Source organism: Clinocottus analis, unplaced genomic scaffold, assembly GCF_023055335.1.
Source record: "Clinocottus analis isolate CAN_PGR_092001 unplaced genomic scaffold, fCliAna1.0.p SCAF_16, whole genome shotgun sequence".
NCBI classification, from domain to species: Eukaryota; Metazoa; Chordata; class Actinopteri; order Perciformes; family Cottidae; genus Clinocottus; species Clinocottus analis.
Window position 1 is genome coordinate 7,653,637 of NW_027175887.1, and position 18,968 is coordinate 7,672,604.

At 43.7% G+C, this 18,968-nt stretch overlaps 1 protein-coding gene across 2 annotated transcripts in view; it reads right to left on the reverse strand.

The window, feature by feature from the left end:
- Positions 1–1,467: 1,467 nt before the first annotated feature.
- Positions 1,468–18,968, reverse strand: part of col5a3a (collagen, type V, alpha 3a) — a 52,341-nt gene continuing 34,840 nt past the window's right edge. For both annotated transcript variants that reach the window (XM_068578452.1, XM_068578453.1), the window contains 33 exons: positions 18,427–18,471; positions 18,252–18,305; positions 18,072–18,125; positions 17,795–17,848; positions 17,584–17,691; positions 17,173–17,262; positions 16,051–16,104; positions 15,750–15,857; positions 15,326–15,433; positions 14,849–14,902; positions 14,588–14,641; positions 14,371–14,478; positions 14,180–14,233; positions 11,509–11,562; positions 10,214–10,267; positions 10,028–10,081; positions 9,830–9,937; positions 9,661–9,714; positions 8,380–8,433; positions 8,131–8,184; positions 7,856–7,909; positions 7,636–7,743; positions 7,429–7,482; positions 7,255–7,308; positions 7,057–7,164; positions 6,922–6,975; positions 6,353–6,388; positions 5,851–5,904; positions 5,458–5,749; positions 5,127–5,239; positions 4,791–4,859; positions 3,714–3,947; positions 1,468–3,563 (listed from right to left, as the gene is read on the reverse strand). In XM_068578452.1, coding sequence (XP_068434553.1) covers positions 3,417–3,563; positions 3,714–3,947; positions 4,791–4,859; positions 5,127–5,239; positions 5,458–5,749; positions 5,851–5,904; positions 6,353–6,388; positions 6,922–6,975; positions 7,057–7,164; positions 7,255–7,308; positions 7,429–7,482; positions 7,636–7,743; positions 7,856–7,909; positions 8,131–8,184; positions 8,380–8,433; positions 9,661–9,714; positions 9,830–9,937; positions 10,028–10,081; positions 10,214–10,267; positions 11,509–11,562; positions 14,180–14,233; positions 14,371–14,478; positions 14,588–14,641; positions 14,849–14,902; positions 15,326–15,433; positions 15,750–15,857; positions 16,051–16,104; positions 17,173–17,262; positions 17,584–17,691; positions 17,795–17,848; positions 18,072–18,125; positions 18,252–18,305; positions 18,427–18,471 — 2,754 coding nt within the window. In that variant the 3' untranslated portion in view covers positions 1,468–3,416. The remainder of the gene's footprint in view (positions 3,564–3,713; positions 3,948–4,790; positions 4,860–5,126; positions 5,240–5,457; positions 5,750–5,850; positions 5,905–6,352; positions 6,389–6,921; positions 6,976–7,056; positions 7,165–7,254; positions 7,309–7,428; positions 7,483–7,635; positions 7,744–7,855; positions 7,910–8,130; positions 8,185–8,379; positions 8,434–9,660; positions 9,715–9,829; positions 9,938–10,027; positions 10,082–10,213; positions 10,268–11,508; positions 11,563–14,179; positions 14,234–14,370; positions 14,479–14,587; positions 14,642–14,848; positions 14,903–15,325; positions 15,434–15,749; positions 15,858–16,050; positions 16,105–17,172; positions 17,263–17,583; positions 17,692–17,794; positions 17,849–18,071; positions 18,126–18,251; positions 18,306–18,426; positions 18,472–18,968) is intronic.

Genomic DNA, 18,968 nt, shown 5'->3' on the forward strand with positions numbered 1-18,968 from the left:
AGTGGCCCGACCTAAATGCCCAGTCTATCCCGGCCCGCGCTGGACCTCTGGCTTTTGTCAAATTATCCTTGCCACCAGTCCTAATAACTTTCCTGGCTGAAACCCTGCTTACTTGACAAACGTTTTGTTTTCTACAGTCAACTCTACAACAACCGTAACATTAATCAGCTTAGAGACCCCTGAAAGAAAGAAAACAGTACACATTTTCTGCATCATTTTATATATGTTTGTATTTGTGTGCATAAAATATAAATTGGTCTCACACAGGACTTCATTTCCATGGGATTTCTACAGGCTTTCACAAAGCTGAGCTACAGGATCCGCTGGATGAAGAGCTCTTCACGGTGCTTCACTAAAGCTGGTTTACCACTACACATTGGAGAGACTGTAAGTCAACGGTTTGTTTGTCATGTTTGACAACTCAATTCTGAGCGTTTATTCTGGTATATTAGTCTATCGCCGGTCTCAACAGAGGAATTAAACACATAGCACCGTAAAGCTATCTGAGAAGGCTCCGCTCTCAGCAGAGGAAAGGCTCGACTTTGGAGACACAATGTCGAAGGAATTATTGGAACTAGAGAGTAGGTCGTGAGCAAGGGAAAAGGGCATAGTGCCGTGGAAATACCATATTGACAGTCACACTGCTCTTCTGCTAGATCATTATTCTGAGTTAGTAGCAATAGATGACCTTTCCTGGTCAAGAACTTAGTGTGGTTAAAATTCAATGGAGTGGAAGGCAGCATGAAAGGAGAAAAAAAATAACATAGTAACCTTTTATTCTGCCATTGACGCTAACCTTGAAGAGTGGGCCCCGAAGGAGATGAGCGCCTTGTACTTTTATGTGAGAGAGAATAGGCTTCAGAGTTAGTGTGTGTGTGTGTTAGTGTGTGAGTGTTGAGCATGCGCAAAAGTCTGTGTGAATGGAGTAAAAAGCAATTATTGCATGTGTGTTTGTGGTATTGCACCCGAGATAAGTAGGCAGGCAGAGAGCGAGAAAATTAAAAAGGTATAAAGAAATTTGGATTGAAAATAAATTAGCCATCGGGACTTTTACTGTTTCTTCTCTTTTGTCCGTCTCACATGAACACCCATCAGAACAGCTGCACCTCTCCCAAACTGACCAAATCTCTTGGGTGCATTTCTTATCCTCAGCCATTTCACTACCAACCTCTTCTTTTGTTTTCGCCACACACGCTTCAGTCTCCTCCCAGCTCTCCCTCTTGAGGACAGAAACAGAGCTAATTGAAATAAATGAACTGGGGAGCAAATCAGAGTTGATTACATCGGCTGATTGCGAGCTTGTTGAGGGAATGTTGCAGAACCAGTCGGTAATGAAGAGCCTTGTTTGTATATTACGCTCTGACTGGACGTTGTAGGCAGCCCCATGCTCTCATAGTTATTGTTCCAACCTGGTCTGAAGAGGACAAACATCAGAGAGCAATTTCTTGTTTGTTTTTATTTGCACATTAATTTTTGACAAAATACATTTGTTTTTCATTCAGGCTTCAGAATAACTGTACAGTATATAAAATTAGTACACCAAACACTATACATAAGATGGGCAGTGCGAGACAGGACAGGAGGCGAGGAGTTAATTGCGAGAATGTTTAAACGCCATGAAACAAATAGAACAGCGGGAGTGAATTGCTAAATTACACACATTGGGCACACAGTCTCCTGTTTGAGTAGGAGGAGGTAGACAGAGCATTACAATTTAATTTACTAAGGGAAAAATCATCCATTCAATAGAATTCACATCCATATGTCCCGTCTGTAATATTTCACGTCTCCCATTTAATCATTTGAAGAAGTCTCTGGTTCAGCCGACATACAAAGACAGACTAGTAATAGTGTTATCTAAACACAAATCCTGGAGTTGCTGTGAATAATGGAATAGCTATAATGGCACCTGTGGTAATTCTACTGGGATGTGGGGACAATTCGGATTCACAGCTCTACTAATTTCAAAGGTAACCTGGAAATAATTCTCAACATGTTACACGATGACACCATTACCTCTTCATGCTGTAATTTCTAGTTTAGGTCGACAGTTGTCTGTATTCGTTTAAGATGGATTTTCCCTTTAAAGCGCTCAACCACGCTCTGAACTGTCCCTAACCTCTTTTCACTGGCCCTGTAAAATTGGCACCATCCGCCAGAAGATGTGCAAAAAATTCAGTAGACTAGTCCCCGGCCTCTGAGGGCGTCTCGTGCTGCTGAAAGAGCAATAACCCTCTCCCTCTCAAGTCCTATAATCCTGCCCACAGAGACACAAAAACACAGTGACACAAAAATAACAGAATCATCTTTAGCACCATTAAAGAGCAAATCATATCCAATGAACAGCAACATATTCCGGCAAAATTTCAACACATGAACAAGAACAGAGAAACTGGAAACCTCTGAATAGGTGAGACACGTGAAAAAAGGTTATGTCAGCAATGCTTTCAAAAGATGGGTCTCTTGGTATAAAGAACTAATGCAGTTAAGAGTATTTTAATCAGCATGCTCTTAATTCTCGCCCTGAAATCCCCAATAGTTGCTGAGGTATGTCATAGCAAGTGTATACCACAGTAGAAGGCTGTTAGTCTGACATAAACAGTACTGTAGTCCTTGAAAAGATGGAGGGCTCAAAAAGCTTATTATCAAGCCCATAGAGGGAAGCAGTCCAATAAAGGAAACAACCTTATCCGTTCAAGTAAGTGTCGGGTTCAATAACTAGCAACGCCTATTGAATACTAATCAATGTAATTCACTGAGCAAACTGCAGTTGAAGGGTAAAAAGGACAATATATCATTCCTGCACACAGGAAATTAATTATGGTGCTTGTGTGGAATTAATATGCTGGGCTAGTTCACAACTGCTATGCAATTGTCATTATAGTGAAATCTGAGCATGCAAATGAGGACGACAACTTTTCTGATTTATTCAGCCGCAGTCTTTGTTAAACATTAGGTAGCAACTAGTTCATTCAAGGTCTGAAAAGTCCCACTTAACTGCTCCATACCACAGAATGACAGACGGCTCCTCTCCGGGAACATACAGATCTGTCTCGTTTATGTCAAGTGTTGCCAAATGGTCATTGTCAAGTGGTGCTGTCCTCATAATTCTAGAGGATCATTTACTCAAACCGTGAAAGAAACATATAATAAAAACATTAACAATTAAATATATTTAACTGGAATATTTCCCTTTGGTAAATGTGCTTTGTTTCCACTGGTGCACCTCCTCGTTCTCGCCATTCTTCTTAATGTTGTAAAGCTATGGAACCAATCACATAGTCTTACATTGTGTACCACAAACCCACCACATACAGGAACATGATATAATAAATATTGCTCGGGGGCAGCGGTAAAAGTCCAGTTTCTTTAAGTGAAAACTTTGTGCAGGTCTCTTGTTTGTTGTTGGCAAGATGTTAACCGTTGAAGCATACTCGTCCAACTTGGAATCCAAACTTCTGGTTGCTGCTGCCAAAGTCTGCTGGAGCCATATCTATAATGGGAAGCAGCTCTGCTGAGGGAGAGTCAATCTCTAGTTCAGTCCTTTCCTGACCTTTGCGGAACTGAAAGAGAAAAATGAAAGCCATTATTATAATTTTCTTGGCTTAATAGGACTAACTAGCCCCTCCCCTTTCCCCCATAAACACATTAGTTCCATTCAGGCTAATTCTTATTTGTCCAGCTAGTCCCTTCCCCTGGCATGTGCCACTGACCTGGCATCCATCATGCACTGCTTTGATGAAGGGGCTTTTGGCTTGTGTCACCTCCTCGTCATTGCTGCCCCGAAAGCGGAGGGCACGCTGATAGGAACGAGAGGTGCTGTCAAACCAGCCTGCCGAGTTCTGGCAGGTGTAGGTGAAGCTCTGCCTGGCCGTGGCACTCAGTAGTTTCAGGAAGGTCAGCTGAACTACATGCACAGGGTTCTCATCCCTGTCACTGTAGGAGAACTGGATGACACAGATACAGATACATTAGTGTTGTACAAAGGCAGATATATTATGCACTATAAACCCTGAATTAAAACAGTATTGCTTTGAAATTAAATTAAATCTCAGAATGATTAAAAAAAAAGTTGTTTTGTCTGAAAGAGACAAATCCACAGAAAAACCTGTCTGAGCCTATAATCTTGGACAAATATGAGTTATAATTTGATTTGTATGACTGACATTGCAAACCTACCACCCTGTGCTGATGAAGGCCTTTACATCAGCAAGGGTAAAAAAAAGTCACAGCAACTTCTCTTCAGAATCCAAACATGAAGGGAAAGTAAGAAGTCGGGAAATTAAGGAAAGAAAAAAAACCTTCAGCAGATCCAAGGACTCTGAGAAAGTCAGTGAATTGCAATTGTGCTGGCAGCTCTATGATTATCTGAGAGTGTTATGAGACCTCTGATCAGGTGCACATGAAAGGCCAGTGCTCTGAGCGTGCTGCCCTGCATGCTAGTCAATGAAAGAGTTGACAATGGCACGTTGTGAGTCATCCAGAAAGCTGAATTCAACTGCTGGAAATAGCAAATCAGCTCTCTCATTGCACATCATGGCCTAATAAATTGATCCCAAATTATACAAAGTGCAAATATACAAGTAATAAACTAAAAGCACATGGATGGACACACGGATGCAAGCCGACACAATCATGCGAACCCACTCAACAAATGCTTGCACCTCAATCATATGGATGAATAACATTCAAGCATTCTCAATTAGGACGAGTAATAAAGATGAAAGAGACTGCCTGGCATTTGGAGCCAGCTGATATTAATATGAGGAAGTTAGACATTGTTTTTGTACCTGCTTCCCTTTCCTGTATTGGCTGTACCAGCTTCCTGGCTTCTCTTTGTTCCACGCTGCTAATTTCACCTAGAAGCAGAGAGAGAGAGAGAGAGAGAGAGAGAGAGAGAGAGAGAGAGAGAGAGAGAGAGAGAGAGAGAGAGAGACAGAGACAGAGACAGAGACAGAGACAGAGGGAGGGAGGGACAGAGAGAGAGACGGAAAGAGAGAGACGGAAAGAGAGAGACGATGTTGAGTCAATTTTCGGCTCAAGGGATATAGGGAGTGATTTTTGCTCTGATGTTATTTGACGAGGTCGGCTTTGTAAAGGCTGACGGCAAGAGATTGGAGACTTACATTCTCAATCCTCTTGTCAGGGTAGAGACATGTCTCTCCATCAGCTGTGAAGTTACAGTAGACCTTGATGGAGTCTCGGTGACAGCCCTGGTTAGGATCAATCCAGTAGTCTCCTACAAAATGTACAAAGAAAGGACATCGATCGAGCACCTGATGTTGATGTAAAGAACAAATCGGGGGTTGTGTGTTGATTACATACAGTTGGTGGTATGATAAAGAGCATTTTGACTTAAAATGGAGGTTTGCTAGAGGTTGTGTGCAGTTCTTTCATTGGAAATCTTCCTGGATAAAACATTTAAGGTGTTAAAATGGAAGCATTGTCTTTGCTCACCGTCTTTGTAGTCCGGTTGGACCATCATGAGCTCTTTGCAAGTCCGGGCAGGGCTCTCAAAAGATCCCAAGGGCCTCCTCATCACCTCTACTTCTGTTTTCATGGACGACAGGATAGCAAAGACTTCTTCCATTCCCTCGGGGTCCTCCAGAGGCTGATCTCCCTGGAGGAACTCCAGATCCACCTCCTCCTCCCTGAATGGTGCGGCTCCTCCTGCCCCATCCGAGTGCCGATGTCTCTTCCGCCTGCCCTCTCTGATTGGCAGAGGCTCAATCATTGATGCGGGGGGTCCCTAGAGGGAGCAGAGAGAGGTGAGCAAGATATGACAGGGCAAGAAAGAGGATAAAGCTGGCACTGGAGAGGGCCATTATGTGGATCACTTGCGGTACTCACTGGGGGACCTGGGGGTCCAGCGGGGCCTCGATCTCCTCTGGGACCCACAGTACCCTGGAGAATAAGAGAGGACACAACTTTGTGTCAAGCATGTCTCACCTGGAGCCTCTCTCGCACCACTTGGCTAAATCCTAGCTTTATCCCAGCAGATATGGCTGCTTTATAGGATTATCCAGCTGTGTGCATCAGCACTTTGTGGTCAAAGCCTCTCAAGACACACTATAGTGGTTTTCATAGCATCACACACAACAGAATCAAATCCTATTAAAAGGGCGCGATGAAAAAAATTCCACACAAGGAAAGCATGGCTGTACAGTGTGCTTTTCGTTCCAAATACATGCAGTAAACACAGTAGAGCATTATGGTTGTGGGTCATGGTACATTTAAGCCAACAACACACTTTTTCTCTCTTCTCTGGCATATGTTCCCAGCAGCTGCTAAACAAGCTGAGGTTTGAGTACAGCGGTGGCAATGTATAAACAAGACAGATGACTGAACTCACTATTTCTCCCTTCGATCCCTTCTGGCCAGGTGAACCCTAAGAGTGGAGAGGAGGAGTAAGTAAGCAGTAAAAACATAATAAAAGTACATACACTTAAAAACATCTAATTAGTCAAGTAAGAAATGTAAAGTACTGTCAGCTATTCACCAGGCACCTGCCTAGCAACAGGGCAGGTTAGGGTGATTGATTACTACATGATAATAACAAGACTGTGTGTTCTCTGGACACAATGGTTCTTACTTCAGTTTTTTTTTCAGATGAATCAGCTGCTAAATCTACGACCTATAAATTGTATTATGAAATTGTATTGCCTTTAATATGTTCTTCTCTTGACATGTGTGTTCTGTTTGTTTTATAACTGCAAGATATTTGCTAAAGATTCACATCAGTATTATTCGTATTCAGCAGACCACAGGTATAAACTTAATGTGGTTCACTTCAACAATTAGGATTTCAAAATACTGTTGAGTTCTATTATGAACAATTTTGATCGGCAGATTTCACATAAAATGTTACTCAAATCATACACTGATCATAGAAAAGAATATATGAACAGCTATGTGACTTACTGACAGTCCAGGTGGTCCCAGTGGGCCAGTGGGACCAGGTGTGCCGTGTGTACCCTACATATAAAGCATTTCATGTTAGTGAACTGAACATCCTGTTGTGTAGAAGTATAACAGATGCCTTGCAACCTACTGCACCTCATCTCCTTTAGGCCCGTGTGCACCCTGAATCCCAGGAAGGCCTCTGTCTCCCTTCTCGCCAAATTCTCCCGGGGGGCCGATTAGACCGATCAACCCACCATGACCCTGCAGACCGAGACATAGTTTATCAGCATTGTTTCCCAGGATTTAAACTGGTGTAGAGTTTTCTCTCTCTCTCAAGGGCTAAACACCCACTTTGTCTCCCTTGTATCCAGGGTCTCCTTTTAATCCCGGAAGTCCTGGTGGCCCCTGTTAATAATAGAAGATGCATTAGTGGGCCAATATGCACATAAAATATGGTATTTGGGTTGGGTTACAATTCAGATTTATTAATAGCTCTCCATTAACTGGGAACTATAAGGATCTTACTATTGGTCCTGGTGGTCCAGTTAGTCCTGGTGGCCCATTTAACCCTTGCTCACCCTAGAGAAGAAACACAATAATTCGAGATTAGCGTACGTACGTATATGTAAGTTTGCAGAACAATGATTAAACGCAACCAGTAACATGAACATGTTCTGAAGATTGTCAGTGATCAGACCAATGTGAACGAGGCGTTTCACATTGTGTACTGACCGCTGAACCTGGGATGCCTCGAAGACCTTCCGGGCCAGACCTTCCAGGATGTCCTTGGGGTCCCACTGGGCCTGTCTTCCCCACTGGACCCTCAGCTCCCATTGTCCCCTACAGAGCAGGGAGATGGACAGACACACACAGCTGGGCGTTATGAGCAGAAGGGCTTTGTTGGAAGGCACCACACACAGCCACACAGCTTAGCGCCAGCTGTTATCCTTACCTTGGCTCCCTTCATGCCTTGCTTCCCTTCTTTCCCCACAGCACCTATATGACCCTGAGGGTGAGAAAGACACTGTCGATTGCCATGATGACAAAAGCGACTTACTGCAAACAAACACATATACAGTAGCTACACAGCCATGTAGGCACACAAACATATAAAATATAGCTTTAAGGATATTTTGAATGTTATGTAACGTGACTTTGAGTACCAAGAAAAGCACAATATATATCAAATGCATTATTATTATTATTATTACAATATGCTGAGCTCACCCTCCTTCCAGGAGGTCCTGAAGGACCTGGTTCTCCAGAGGCTCCTGGAGATCCCTTCAGAGAACATAAAAAAGGACTTAAAACAGAAACAAGTTCCCATTCAGTCACCTAAAACTGAGAAGAATGTCAAGCCATAAAGATGAAGAAGCAAAACCTCAATATGTCACAGAGAATACTTCACGAAGCATACAACAGCTACTCGTGCTGTCAACATGTGCAAGAAGTGGGAGAAAAACAATCAACGCTTACTGCTTTGCCAGATTCTCCATTGTCTCCTTTAGGTCCCGGCCCACCATCTACTCCCTGGATATTAAAATGTCATAGAAGGAATAATCAAACAATGAGTTCATGACAATGTTGGGAGATGGTAGAAAAACATGAAAGCATAAAAGCATAAAATGTAACTTGCATAAATGCAATATGTCAAGTATTATATAATCATTCCTCAGCTAATATTAGCTTATAAGGCAAAACGGAGGAGGGAGCTCTCTCTCTGTAGTACATGAACCGCAGCACAGAGGAGAACAATCGGATTTCACAGCCCTTAGGGGCTGGACAAGAGCTTCAGGCTCTTAGAGATCAGACAACCCATTTTTCAGCTCTTTTAGACTGGACAAAAAGCTTTGTCTATTTCAGAGGACGAAACTTAAAGCGGTGAAAGCTGACTTGGAAAAATTCTGAGCAATTAGGACTGCTTGCATAGATCACTGTAACTGTTTCGTTGAACTGAAATTGAAAGTGGCTTGATGAGAAAAAATAAAAATAAAATAAAACCAAGTGTCTGAGACTCAATCTGAAGACTCTAGTTCTTTACAATAGTCTAACCTTCTTCCCCTTTCTTACAAAAGTCTGACACAGAGGTGACGACCAACTCTACCAGAGGAGCTTAAGGTAAGTTTACAGGGTAAAGGCTTGGCAGTGTTGATCATAATGGTGAGAAAAATAAAAGAGGCAGTGATAAGCTATAATCAAAATCAGAATCAGAAACCATTTTCTGCCAGAAATGTTTTCACAAACGAGGAATTTAAGTTGGCGGAAGGTGCAACATTTGATGTGAGACATGAGTCGAGACAAACAACAATCAACGACAACACAGTGCAATGTGTATTAAATTAAGTATAAGGTAAAGATAAAGTGCTCAGACAACAAATAACATGAGTGTTAAAGTGTATGTTAAAGTGACATGTGTGTTTAAGTGAAAGTGTATGTATGTATGTATGTATGTATGTATGTATGTATGTATGTATGTATGTATGTATGTATGTATGTATGTATGTATGCATGTATAGACGTTCTACGTAAATTACGTAATCACTTAGGCCGGTTGTTGGGGTTGCGTCCTAGCGAGAAGGCCCAGAGCGTACTAGCTGTGAGACATTCTCGGGAAGGCAATAATTCTGAAATCCTGACAATTAGACTGCGAGGTGAGATAAAAGGCTGAAGGCTGTGAGGGACACTACTCCCTCCGGGATGGGTTGGACAGCCGACCGTGTTGGGTGTGAGCGGGACTTTGTTAACAATAACACTCACATTGTCGCCAGCTTCTCCGGGAGGTCCTGAATCTCCGGGGAATCCAATAGGGCCCTTTGGGGACAAACAGTGAGAAGCATCATATACAGTACATGGCACAGCGATAGTAATATCTGAACTGACAACCAGGGCCAGAAAGAGTTACTGCTCCAGAGAGACAAAGACTCACAAGGTTGCCTTTGGGTCCGTCCTCCCCTGGTGTTCCTCTGGGTCCTGCAGGCCCGGCTGCACCGGAAGGGCCAGATTCACCCTTTTCCCCCACATCGCCTGCAGTACCCTGGGACACCGACATTTGAAATGGCAATTAATGAAAGGGCAAATGATGTTGAGCAAGACAAGACAAAAAGATGGAATCAGCGTGACTTACAGCAGTGCCGGGCTCTCCAACGGACCCAGGGTTTCCAGCTTCTCCATCCTCACCCTGGAAGAGAAGGAAAGTACAAGATAAAACCCCACAACACGCTGACGCACAAATCCCACACACCCAAACCACCTCTCATCTAATGTATGTGCACGGGCACACGCTGCGTTGTTGCTAATGGGAAACGCTGACCTTTTCTCCAACAATCCCATGCTGACCAACTCCACCAGCCATTCCAGGTAGGCCCTGTAGCGGGAGGAGAGAAAACAGCTTGAACCAAAATATCATCCAGCGGCAAGTTTGAAATATTCATTTGATTTTTTGAAAATCAAGTTCTTGGTGCAGTATCTTTGTGTTGCGGCTTGTCAGCAGTTCTGCTCACAGAATGCTGGAACTGGAACAGAATTATCACAACACAGGGAGAAATAATGTGTCAGGTTTGCTATAGCGTCTGAGTCACATAGAGGGGATGCTATTTCCCTCTCTGGATCGGTGTGCTTCGCGCGTGATCGGTGCACGCGTGTTTGTGTGTGCACGCACACGTCAGTCATAGTGCTTTGTCTTGAGACAAACCCAGTAAAGCACGTCTTCGGTAGAGTGCACAAACATGAGAGCTGAGTGCAGCCACGCACTACTACTACCCTGCTGCTTTCGCATGCTTTCTTTCCTCGCATGTCGTCCAACCATTTCACTCTTTTCCACAATTCCACTATCAATCCATTTATGGATCCCATCCTCTCTGCAGCGCTGCATTTCCATGCTTCCTGTGATGAAGCAGCAGCGTGGCTCACACAGATTTCTGCAGCTTGCTGCTGAATAATTGACCCGTGTGAGAGGCTGCACAAAGACGGCCATTACTCGAGGTAAATATAACTGCCTCTCAGGGATGATAGTCTAATACTTCTTAATGATTCATAAAGCAGTAAATATAACTCTCTCCCAGGGATTATATCCTAATACTGTTTAATAATTCAAGTTTCAAAAGCAGCGGATGATCTGTGGCAGGAAGTGTTCAAATAAAGAGACAGTATATGAAGATGAGAGGCTGGAAAATATAAAATATATGTTGTGTGTAAGGATAAACTATTGTTTAGTTTGAAAATGACATAATGATTTCTCCCATGTGTGAAGTGTGTAGGAGAACTACAGTGACTGACCCCAAAAAGTGAAAGGCCCTATCTGGTGCCAGCTACTGTAGAAATATGGCGGCCTCAATGATATATATATTTTTTTAATCATAAATACTTGCAAACATTAATGCATTATCTTAGAAAGGCAAAGAAATCAGAATTTTTTTTTCTATAAATATTTACAGTTTTTTGTTATGAAGTTGGATATGAACAGTTTGTTGATATAATTTGTTCCTCGCAGGGTAATTATCTTAAAGTGTTCCTTCTTTGTTCAAGGTGAATATCTATGTAATACCACCATATGCTCACATTGAAAATCAAATAAATCATTTTTAAAAGTCATGCTGTACTCTGTACCTCTCCACCAGCGGACCCCTGAGGGCCTCGTGGGCCATGCTGTCCTGGAGGCCCCTGTGAAGAGAGAACATAAATGTCTCATTAGGATACCAGTGCAGACAATAAAGATATACTGAATCAATAAAACGCACAGAGAAACACAAGCTGAATGTGAGCATGGCCGGTGTCTCTTAACTTAAGTGAGTGTTAGAAGTCAGGCCATGGAGGATTGCTTATGCAATGGTCCTAGTATCTATGATCATTATCGTAGTGACACGATGAAGACATCTAGACAGGTCATTACCCTCAATATGACACATGCTCTGATTCCTCCCTCCCTTCCATCTCTCTTATTAATAAGAAACCTCTAGTCTGTGATGTGCAAGCCTCAGTAACATCATGTGATTTGACTCGTCTGTGCTGCTCAAGAGAGAGCGGGAAGCAATTAATCCCAACTGCGCTCGGCTTCAGTTTCAGTTGAGTAGATGTTGAACTGTGCTCTGAATCACTCTGAAGTCTTGGAGGGAGCCTTGTGTTGTGAAGACACTGAGACAGAAAGACAGACAATCTGCCCAGAGAGAGACTGTGTGGGACTAGAGGAAACATATATCCTTCTGGCGGAGAGATATTCAAGCATTAGAGGGGAGAATCCTGTGATCCGCAACGCTCACACATGAATGAAACTTCCCCACTGAGTCTTCAGCATCTCTTCTTACTCTCTCTCTCTCTTCCTCTCTCTCTCTCTTTTGTTTTGGTTCCATTCTGATACCCTCCCTAATCTGGTTGTGGAGAAGAGGGGCTATACAGAATCTTGTTGAGCGTGTGTTCATGGTTGACAGCGTTGTGAGATGACTGTCACAAAGGAGGATGCTCATTAGACAGCCAAGGCTGAGGCTAATCTGATTAGCAGCTGTCACACCGTCTTCCTGCTCACAATCAGTGCTCCGCCTCTTCCTTCCACTCCATTGCTTCACTGCGTCCTCTGCGTCCTCTCTGTAACTCTCTCTCTCTTTTCTTTTTGATCCTTTTCCCTAATATTACACATAGAGGAACACCTCTTCATCCTGTGGGCTGGTCTCTCCGGCACATAAAGCCACCAACGTTCACACTCGGCCTTGAAGAACCGTCACCCATTGACGAGGCGAGTTGAGATGGTTATAGGTGTTCAGGTTTCTTTCGACATCATTACTGTGGGTATCATTAATAACCAAGGCCAACAGACATAGACAAATGAGGAACACAATTAAAGAGCAGTTGACCGAGGTGTGTGCTTTTCAACCATGGCTGTATTCTCTAATAACACAACAGTTATTATAGACCAGCAGACCATTATATGATGGTCTATGGTTGAGTAGCCTTGGATACCACAGTTAGATGTTTTTCTCAGTTCCTCAATGAGGCTGATTAGATTGTTAGCTAATGAGAGTTGTCGAGTCTATTACAATGGAAACACAACTCTTAGTCATCTGTGAGCATGGATCGTCATGTTTATGTCTCCCACTGGACGATGACCATGACTGACTTTACTCTAAATGTCTTTCAACGCCTTTTTATACAACCAGAGTTTCAAAGATATTGAGACTAATCAGACCAGAACAAACTGAGCCCCGCTCAAGACCGCTGCTGTAGTTTTAAGGCGGTGGAGGATAGGCAGAAAAAATAGGCTGATTTACAAGTTTGACACACAGCAGCAGGATCAGCACAAAAACAAAACAAACAAAAGATGGAGCACTAATGAAAGTTTAAAGAGGGAGGTTGTCTGTGTCCCAGCCATAGCTCCGAAACTGCTGATACCCTGAACCTTTAAAATACTACGCTTACATTTCCTCATCTAACGAAATAATAATCATCCATGAAATTCCTTTTATTATTTGAAGGCAGTACAAGATGCATTCTATACTACAGTGTGATTGCATTGCAATGCTTTTCTTATGACAGGAACCTCATAGTTTATGGGCTGCATTATTTAGAAGCAGCGAGCCAAGTGATTACATCTAGTAACACATACATACTCCATGTGTTATTAAAGGGGTGTCATTCAAATATTGATGTAGGTACAATTTTATTTGCAGAGTATTGCACCCTCATGATCTTGACAAATTGTGTGCATTGTGTAATTTTATTCCAAAGAAGAGGTGTTGTCTTCTTTTTGCTTCTTGGATGAAGCTATCACATGAAATATTGCATGACTTAAACGTGCACCTTGTGAGAGTATCACAACCTGTAACACAGAAACATGGTACAGGTAACAGAAAACACTGAGCTGAGTAATTACCTACTTCTCTCAGACTAACGGCCTTTGTTCTACCAATACAAATGTGTTTCCAAATCACAAACATAAATACAGTGCTTACACACGCTCTGCATTACACCCTAAATAGTCCTCGTCAATAATTCATTGTTTTTATATCCATGAATTCATGCATGGAAATGCATGTTTGAATGAAGAAAAGCGGAGAAACACATTTTTTTTTTAAAGGTGTGGAGCGCTCAAGGTTTTTGGAGAGTAAAGAGAAGTCAAGTCGATATCCAATATCAGACAAGACCAAGACAAGTCAGTCATACCAATCATGAAGCTCAATGTGCGATATCAGTAAAGTGGTGTTGATAACAGACTTGAGACTGACATTGGACCACAGCAGCACACTTGAGATGAGTGTTTTATGTGCTGGGATTGCTGAGCAGTACTCACCATGGAGCCAACATGCCCGCTGTCTCCCTTATCCCCTGGAGGTCCCGGCATCCCCTACAAATGAAGATATGGTGAGCAGCGCGGTCCCAGGCATGAAATGAAGACAGAGATAAACTAAAGTATGAATGTAAAAATAGGGCTGAACCAATGGAGATACAGTCTGTTTATTTGGAATTGATCGTAATTCTTACCTGTAGTCCAGTCGGACCGGATGCTCCCATAAAGCCTCTGAATCCTTCATCTCCTTTCGCCCCGTTCATGCCCTGCTGGCCTCGAGGACCCGGCTCACCATCTGCACCCTGGAATACACAAATACAAGGTCACCACTTTTAACACTGCGCAACCTAAACCATCTTATCACACAATGGTATGTTTCCACACGATGTATTCAGAGTTGTTGTAACATACTGGCAGTCCTGGTTGGCCCACTGGTCCTTGACTTCCAACTGGTCCTGAGGGCCCCTAGAGAAGCGGAAGGACAGTTCAGTGCACATTCCCTAAAGCAGTGACATGATGAAAACAATCCGCTCATTCTGACAGATGATGCAGAGTCCAGGCACACATTTATTACAGGGAACTGCAGCCCGCCGAGTCAGTTTGTCCTCTGCCTGGTGGTGATGCCAGGTCATGGTGTGCTGGTAGAACTATTCATGTAGAAGTCATACTCACAAACTCTCCTTTGTCTCCTTTACTGCCCTTCTGGCCTGGTGCTCCTGTCTCTCCCTATAGATGAGAGCACAAACAACGATGAGACCAAAAATCAGCAAGCACTATACAGCAGTCCAGGTTGGCTGTCCAATCGTGGAAGGATTACTTAACAGGCTTAACCAGGCACAGGCTCAGGGGGCAAAGTGTTGGGGCCCGCGCTTGCTTTCACCTCCGCAATGTCATCTTAAGTCTCAATGTCATCTTAAGTCTCATCTTAAGTCTCATCGTAAGTCGTTTTGGATAAAAGCGTCAGCTAAATGACATGTAATGTAATGTAATCTTGCATAGACATGTACCAACCACAATTAGACGCAAAATAAATACAAATATGGAGAAAAAAAACAACCATATATATATATATATATATATATATATATATATATATATATATATATATATATATATATATATATATATATATATATATATATATACTACCTTGTCTCCATCCTCTCCTGGAGGCCCAGGAGATCCCGCAGCCCCTGGCAGCCCTGACGGTCCCAGTTCCCCATCATGCCCAGCAGGCCCCACAGGCCCCTTCTCTCCCTAGGGAACAGATGGGAAAACAGCACACATCTAGCAAATGCTATATTACTTATTATACTCATATAGCAGCATGACACATTGATTAATGTTTCAAACCAGGAAGGCAACTCGCAGGCTTGATCACATTCATATATTTTGCCCCTGCTTTTCTTTCTCTCAGTCTCCTTTGCCTCCCTCCTGCTCTCTGTCGCATAATGACACATTCCAAGGCGAGAGCACATGTTATTTATTACCCGATGGTGGGAGGTGATGGGACAGTATGTGTTAACGGACATTGTTGCCTATGAAACAAAATTAGCAATGTTCCAAATCTTACTGGCTCGCCTTTCTCTCCCGTCGGCCCAGCAGGGCCCACGCCGCCGGCCCGTCCTGGCTGGCCAATAGCGCCTGCCGGCCCAGCAGGGCCCCTCTCTCCAGTGGCACCCTGGAAATAAGAGGTGATAGAGAGATGAGGTGAGGTGTCGCATGATGCACTCTTTGATTTAATGTGGTGGTCACGATCCGTGATCACCATGGAAACAGCCTCCTGCTTCATATGTCCTAGCATTTTATTGAACATAGATGCTGGCAGAGAGCAGGGGATGGGATGGATAGCAATTTTACAAAATAAGACTTACGATAAGTCCCGCGACACCAGGTAGGCCCTCTCCTCCCTTCAGACCTGCAGGACCCTGGAGATGCACATAAACAGCCTTCACAATCATGCGACAACCACACGCGTTACAAGATTTACCATCAGTGAAGTAAGTTTCCATGCGCAAAACTCTTGTGTAACAGGCTGGATTTGAACTTTGAGAACTGTGATCTGATTGAAAGCTGCACAAAGGGTCTTGTGTTGACAGCAAAGATTGTAAGAAGTGGACGTAGTCACCGTGACATCACCCACGCATTTGTGGATGACATTTTTTAAGCTCAGAGTGTCACGGGAAGCCACAGGTGGCTTCTTGTTTTATTTTGGAGTTTGTCTGTTTCCTCTGTCTCCCTGATTGTGTTTGTGCGTCTCCTCTGATTGTTTCATTCCGTACACCTGTCCTCAGCCACTCCCATGTGTGTCCCCTGATCGTTTATGCCCCACACCTGTGTTTCCCATCTCCTATATTTACCTCCCTGCTTGCCCTTGTCCCCTGTCAGGTTGTCGTATGTTATTTGTAGTTTGTCATTCAGGACCGGTGTGTTTCGTGCAAAGTGTTCCTGCTGGTTTTGGGTTCCTGTCTTTTTTTTTTGTGTCTATTGCATGGACCAAGTAAAGTGCTTTTGTTTTTTGACCTTGCCTCCTGTCTGTTACTCTGCACCTGAGTCTCTGTTCTGCCACACCCTGTCGTGACATGGAGTTTGGTATCGTCATCTTGTTATTTTTGCAATCATGGCGCGAAAAACGCTGAATACGACATTTTAGGCAAAAAAAACATCACAATTAACTGTCATGTATTCAAATGGCACAATATGGAAGGGTTAAAGTTGTAAAACTAAAACACAGACCACTCCCAGACACGGCAACTCCGTGGTAGTGACCTGTCAATCACAAGGAAGTCAAGCCCTGAAGCATACCCTGTTTTATTGTCTATTTAACTCTAAATGGGACTTTAATTGACTAAATAAACGTCATGCTGCATTGAAGAAGAGTTGAAACTAGCAGTTGAGACCATAAACTCATGTTTACAATGTTTACTGCGGTAATAAACCTCCTGGTTGACAGTGAGAGATGGTGAGGATGTGAGATGTATGAAAGTTGACGCTACCATTGCACCATGGGTCCCTCGGCTCCCTCTGAAGCCTTGCAGCCCAGCAGGGCCACTTTTCCCTGAGGCTCCTGGTGGACCTGGGTCTCCCTAGAAACCACACATACACACACATGTGATTAGATAAAAGGCAAGTAGCGAGCAGACAGCAAGCCCTTATGCAGTCATAAATCACACCAACCAGCAAGTCACACCAAGAAGCTCCATTTATCTTTTATGAGCCATAATGCACTCAACACTGCGAGGTTTCCTCAGTTATTTATTAGCAAATTAGAGGGTGGGATGAGACCCGGGAGATAATATATGCAACAGGCTGTGCTGAGAGAGTCCTTCGGCTTTATCTAATATCACAGTAATAAGGTGTTGCTGGTAAGTGATTATGATCCTGACATCATGATGAAAACTACTCACTTTGGCACCCTCCTTTCCGGCAGACCCCGGTAAACCATGCTCGCCCGGTGGTCCTGGTGATCCGGGATGGCCTCTGTCTCCAGTTGGTCCCGTCTCACCAGATTTGCCCTGAAAACAAACAAGTTACACGACACATATCACGTAACAGTTATTTAAATACAAAACTGTGTGCATGACAATCAACTAATACATCATCGGCTGATCCTCTCACCTGTGGTCCAACAACACCCGAGGGGCCGGGGGAACCATTTTTGCCTTGGAATCCCTGAAGAGTAAGATTAGCGAGTCAATAGGATGCACACGGGGCCGCTAATGTTAGAAGATGCCTCCCAATGCTCTGAAGTAATTCTGGTTTAAAGTCATAGATTTTTTACGTCTTTGCTGCGTCGACACCTGCAGTATATCATGCTGACTGTCAGCTCTCTGACAAGTGAACGCTGATAAAAAGATACTGAATATGTCGCCTCATTGAGATAAAAGTGACTCACTGGTTCCCCTCTCTGGCCCGGATGACCCGGCAATCCATCTTTTCCGGGTGGACCCTGAAAGAAAAGCCTTTTCTTACATCATTGCCATGAACTGGGCGTGTTCAAACTTGAGCATGAGGTAAAAATGAGTGATGGTAAATCACAGGGCGATCACAATACAACACATCTTAGCCCACTCACATTGGGCCCTCTAGGTCCTGATTCACCGTTCCGTCCCTGTGGTCCATGGGGGCCCTAGGAAACCGCAACACAGATTGTAGTTTCTGCTGCTTGTTCTCTACACGATTCAAGATCTGTGGTCTTGATTAGACACAGTTTGCACAATATATTCTCTATGAGGCAGGCAAAATATTACCTGTTCCCCGGGGGAACCTGGAGAACCGTCTTGTCCAGCAGAACCCTACCGGTTGGACAGGGCAAAAGACACGAAGACACAAAAACATGAAGCACTCAAGCATTTCCACTTTTCAGCCCACCAACACATCGTTAGCTTTCCCCAGACGGTCTTTGAGGGTGAGAGTGAAAGCTGAGGCGTCCCCTGCCAGACAGTCGCTTCTCACCGCACCAGATGGCCTGTCATCTAGACGCGAACAGCGACATCATCTTCCAGCTCGGCCGGCGCATTCATCCATACTTAATGAGACAGCCAGGTGTGTGTTTATGTGACTGTAAATGTTTCTGCATATGTTTTTCTTTATGTCAGTGTGTGTGCGTGTGTGTGTGTGTGCATCAGTCTAAAGGGTCTTTTATACTCAGGTTTTACGCAGAGACGCAAGACCCGCAAAGGCCCTTTGCGTAGTCCCATCGGCCATCTTGCGTGCGTCGCCAAAAATTTCTGACTATCCGACAAAGCTACGGAAGCCGCTCGCAGCCTGCAAGACTGTGATTGGTCTGCTT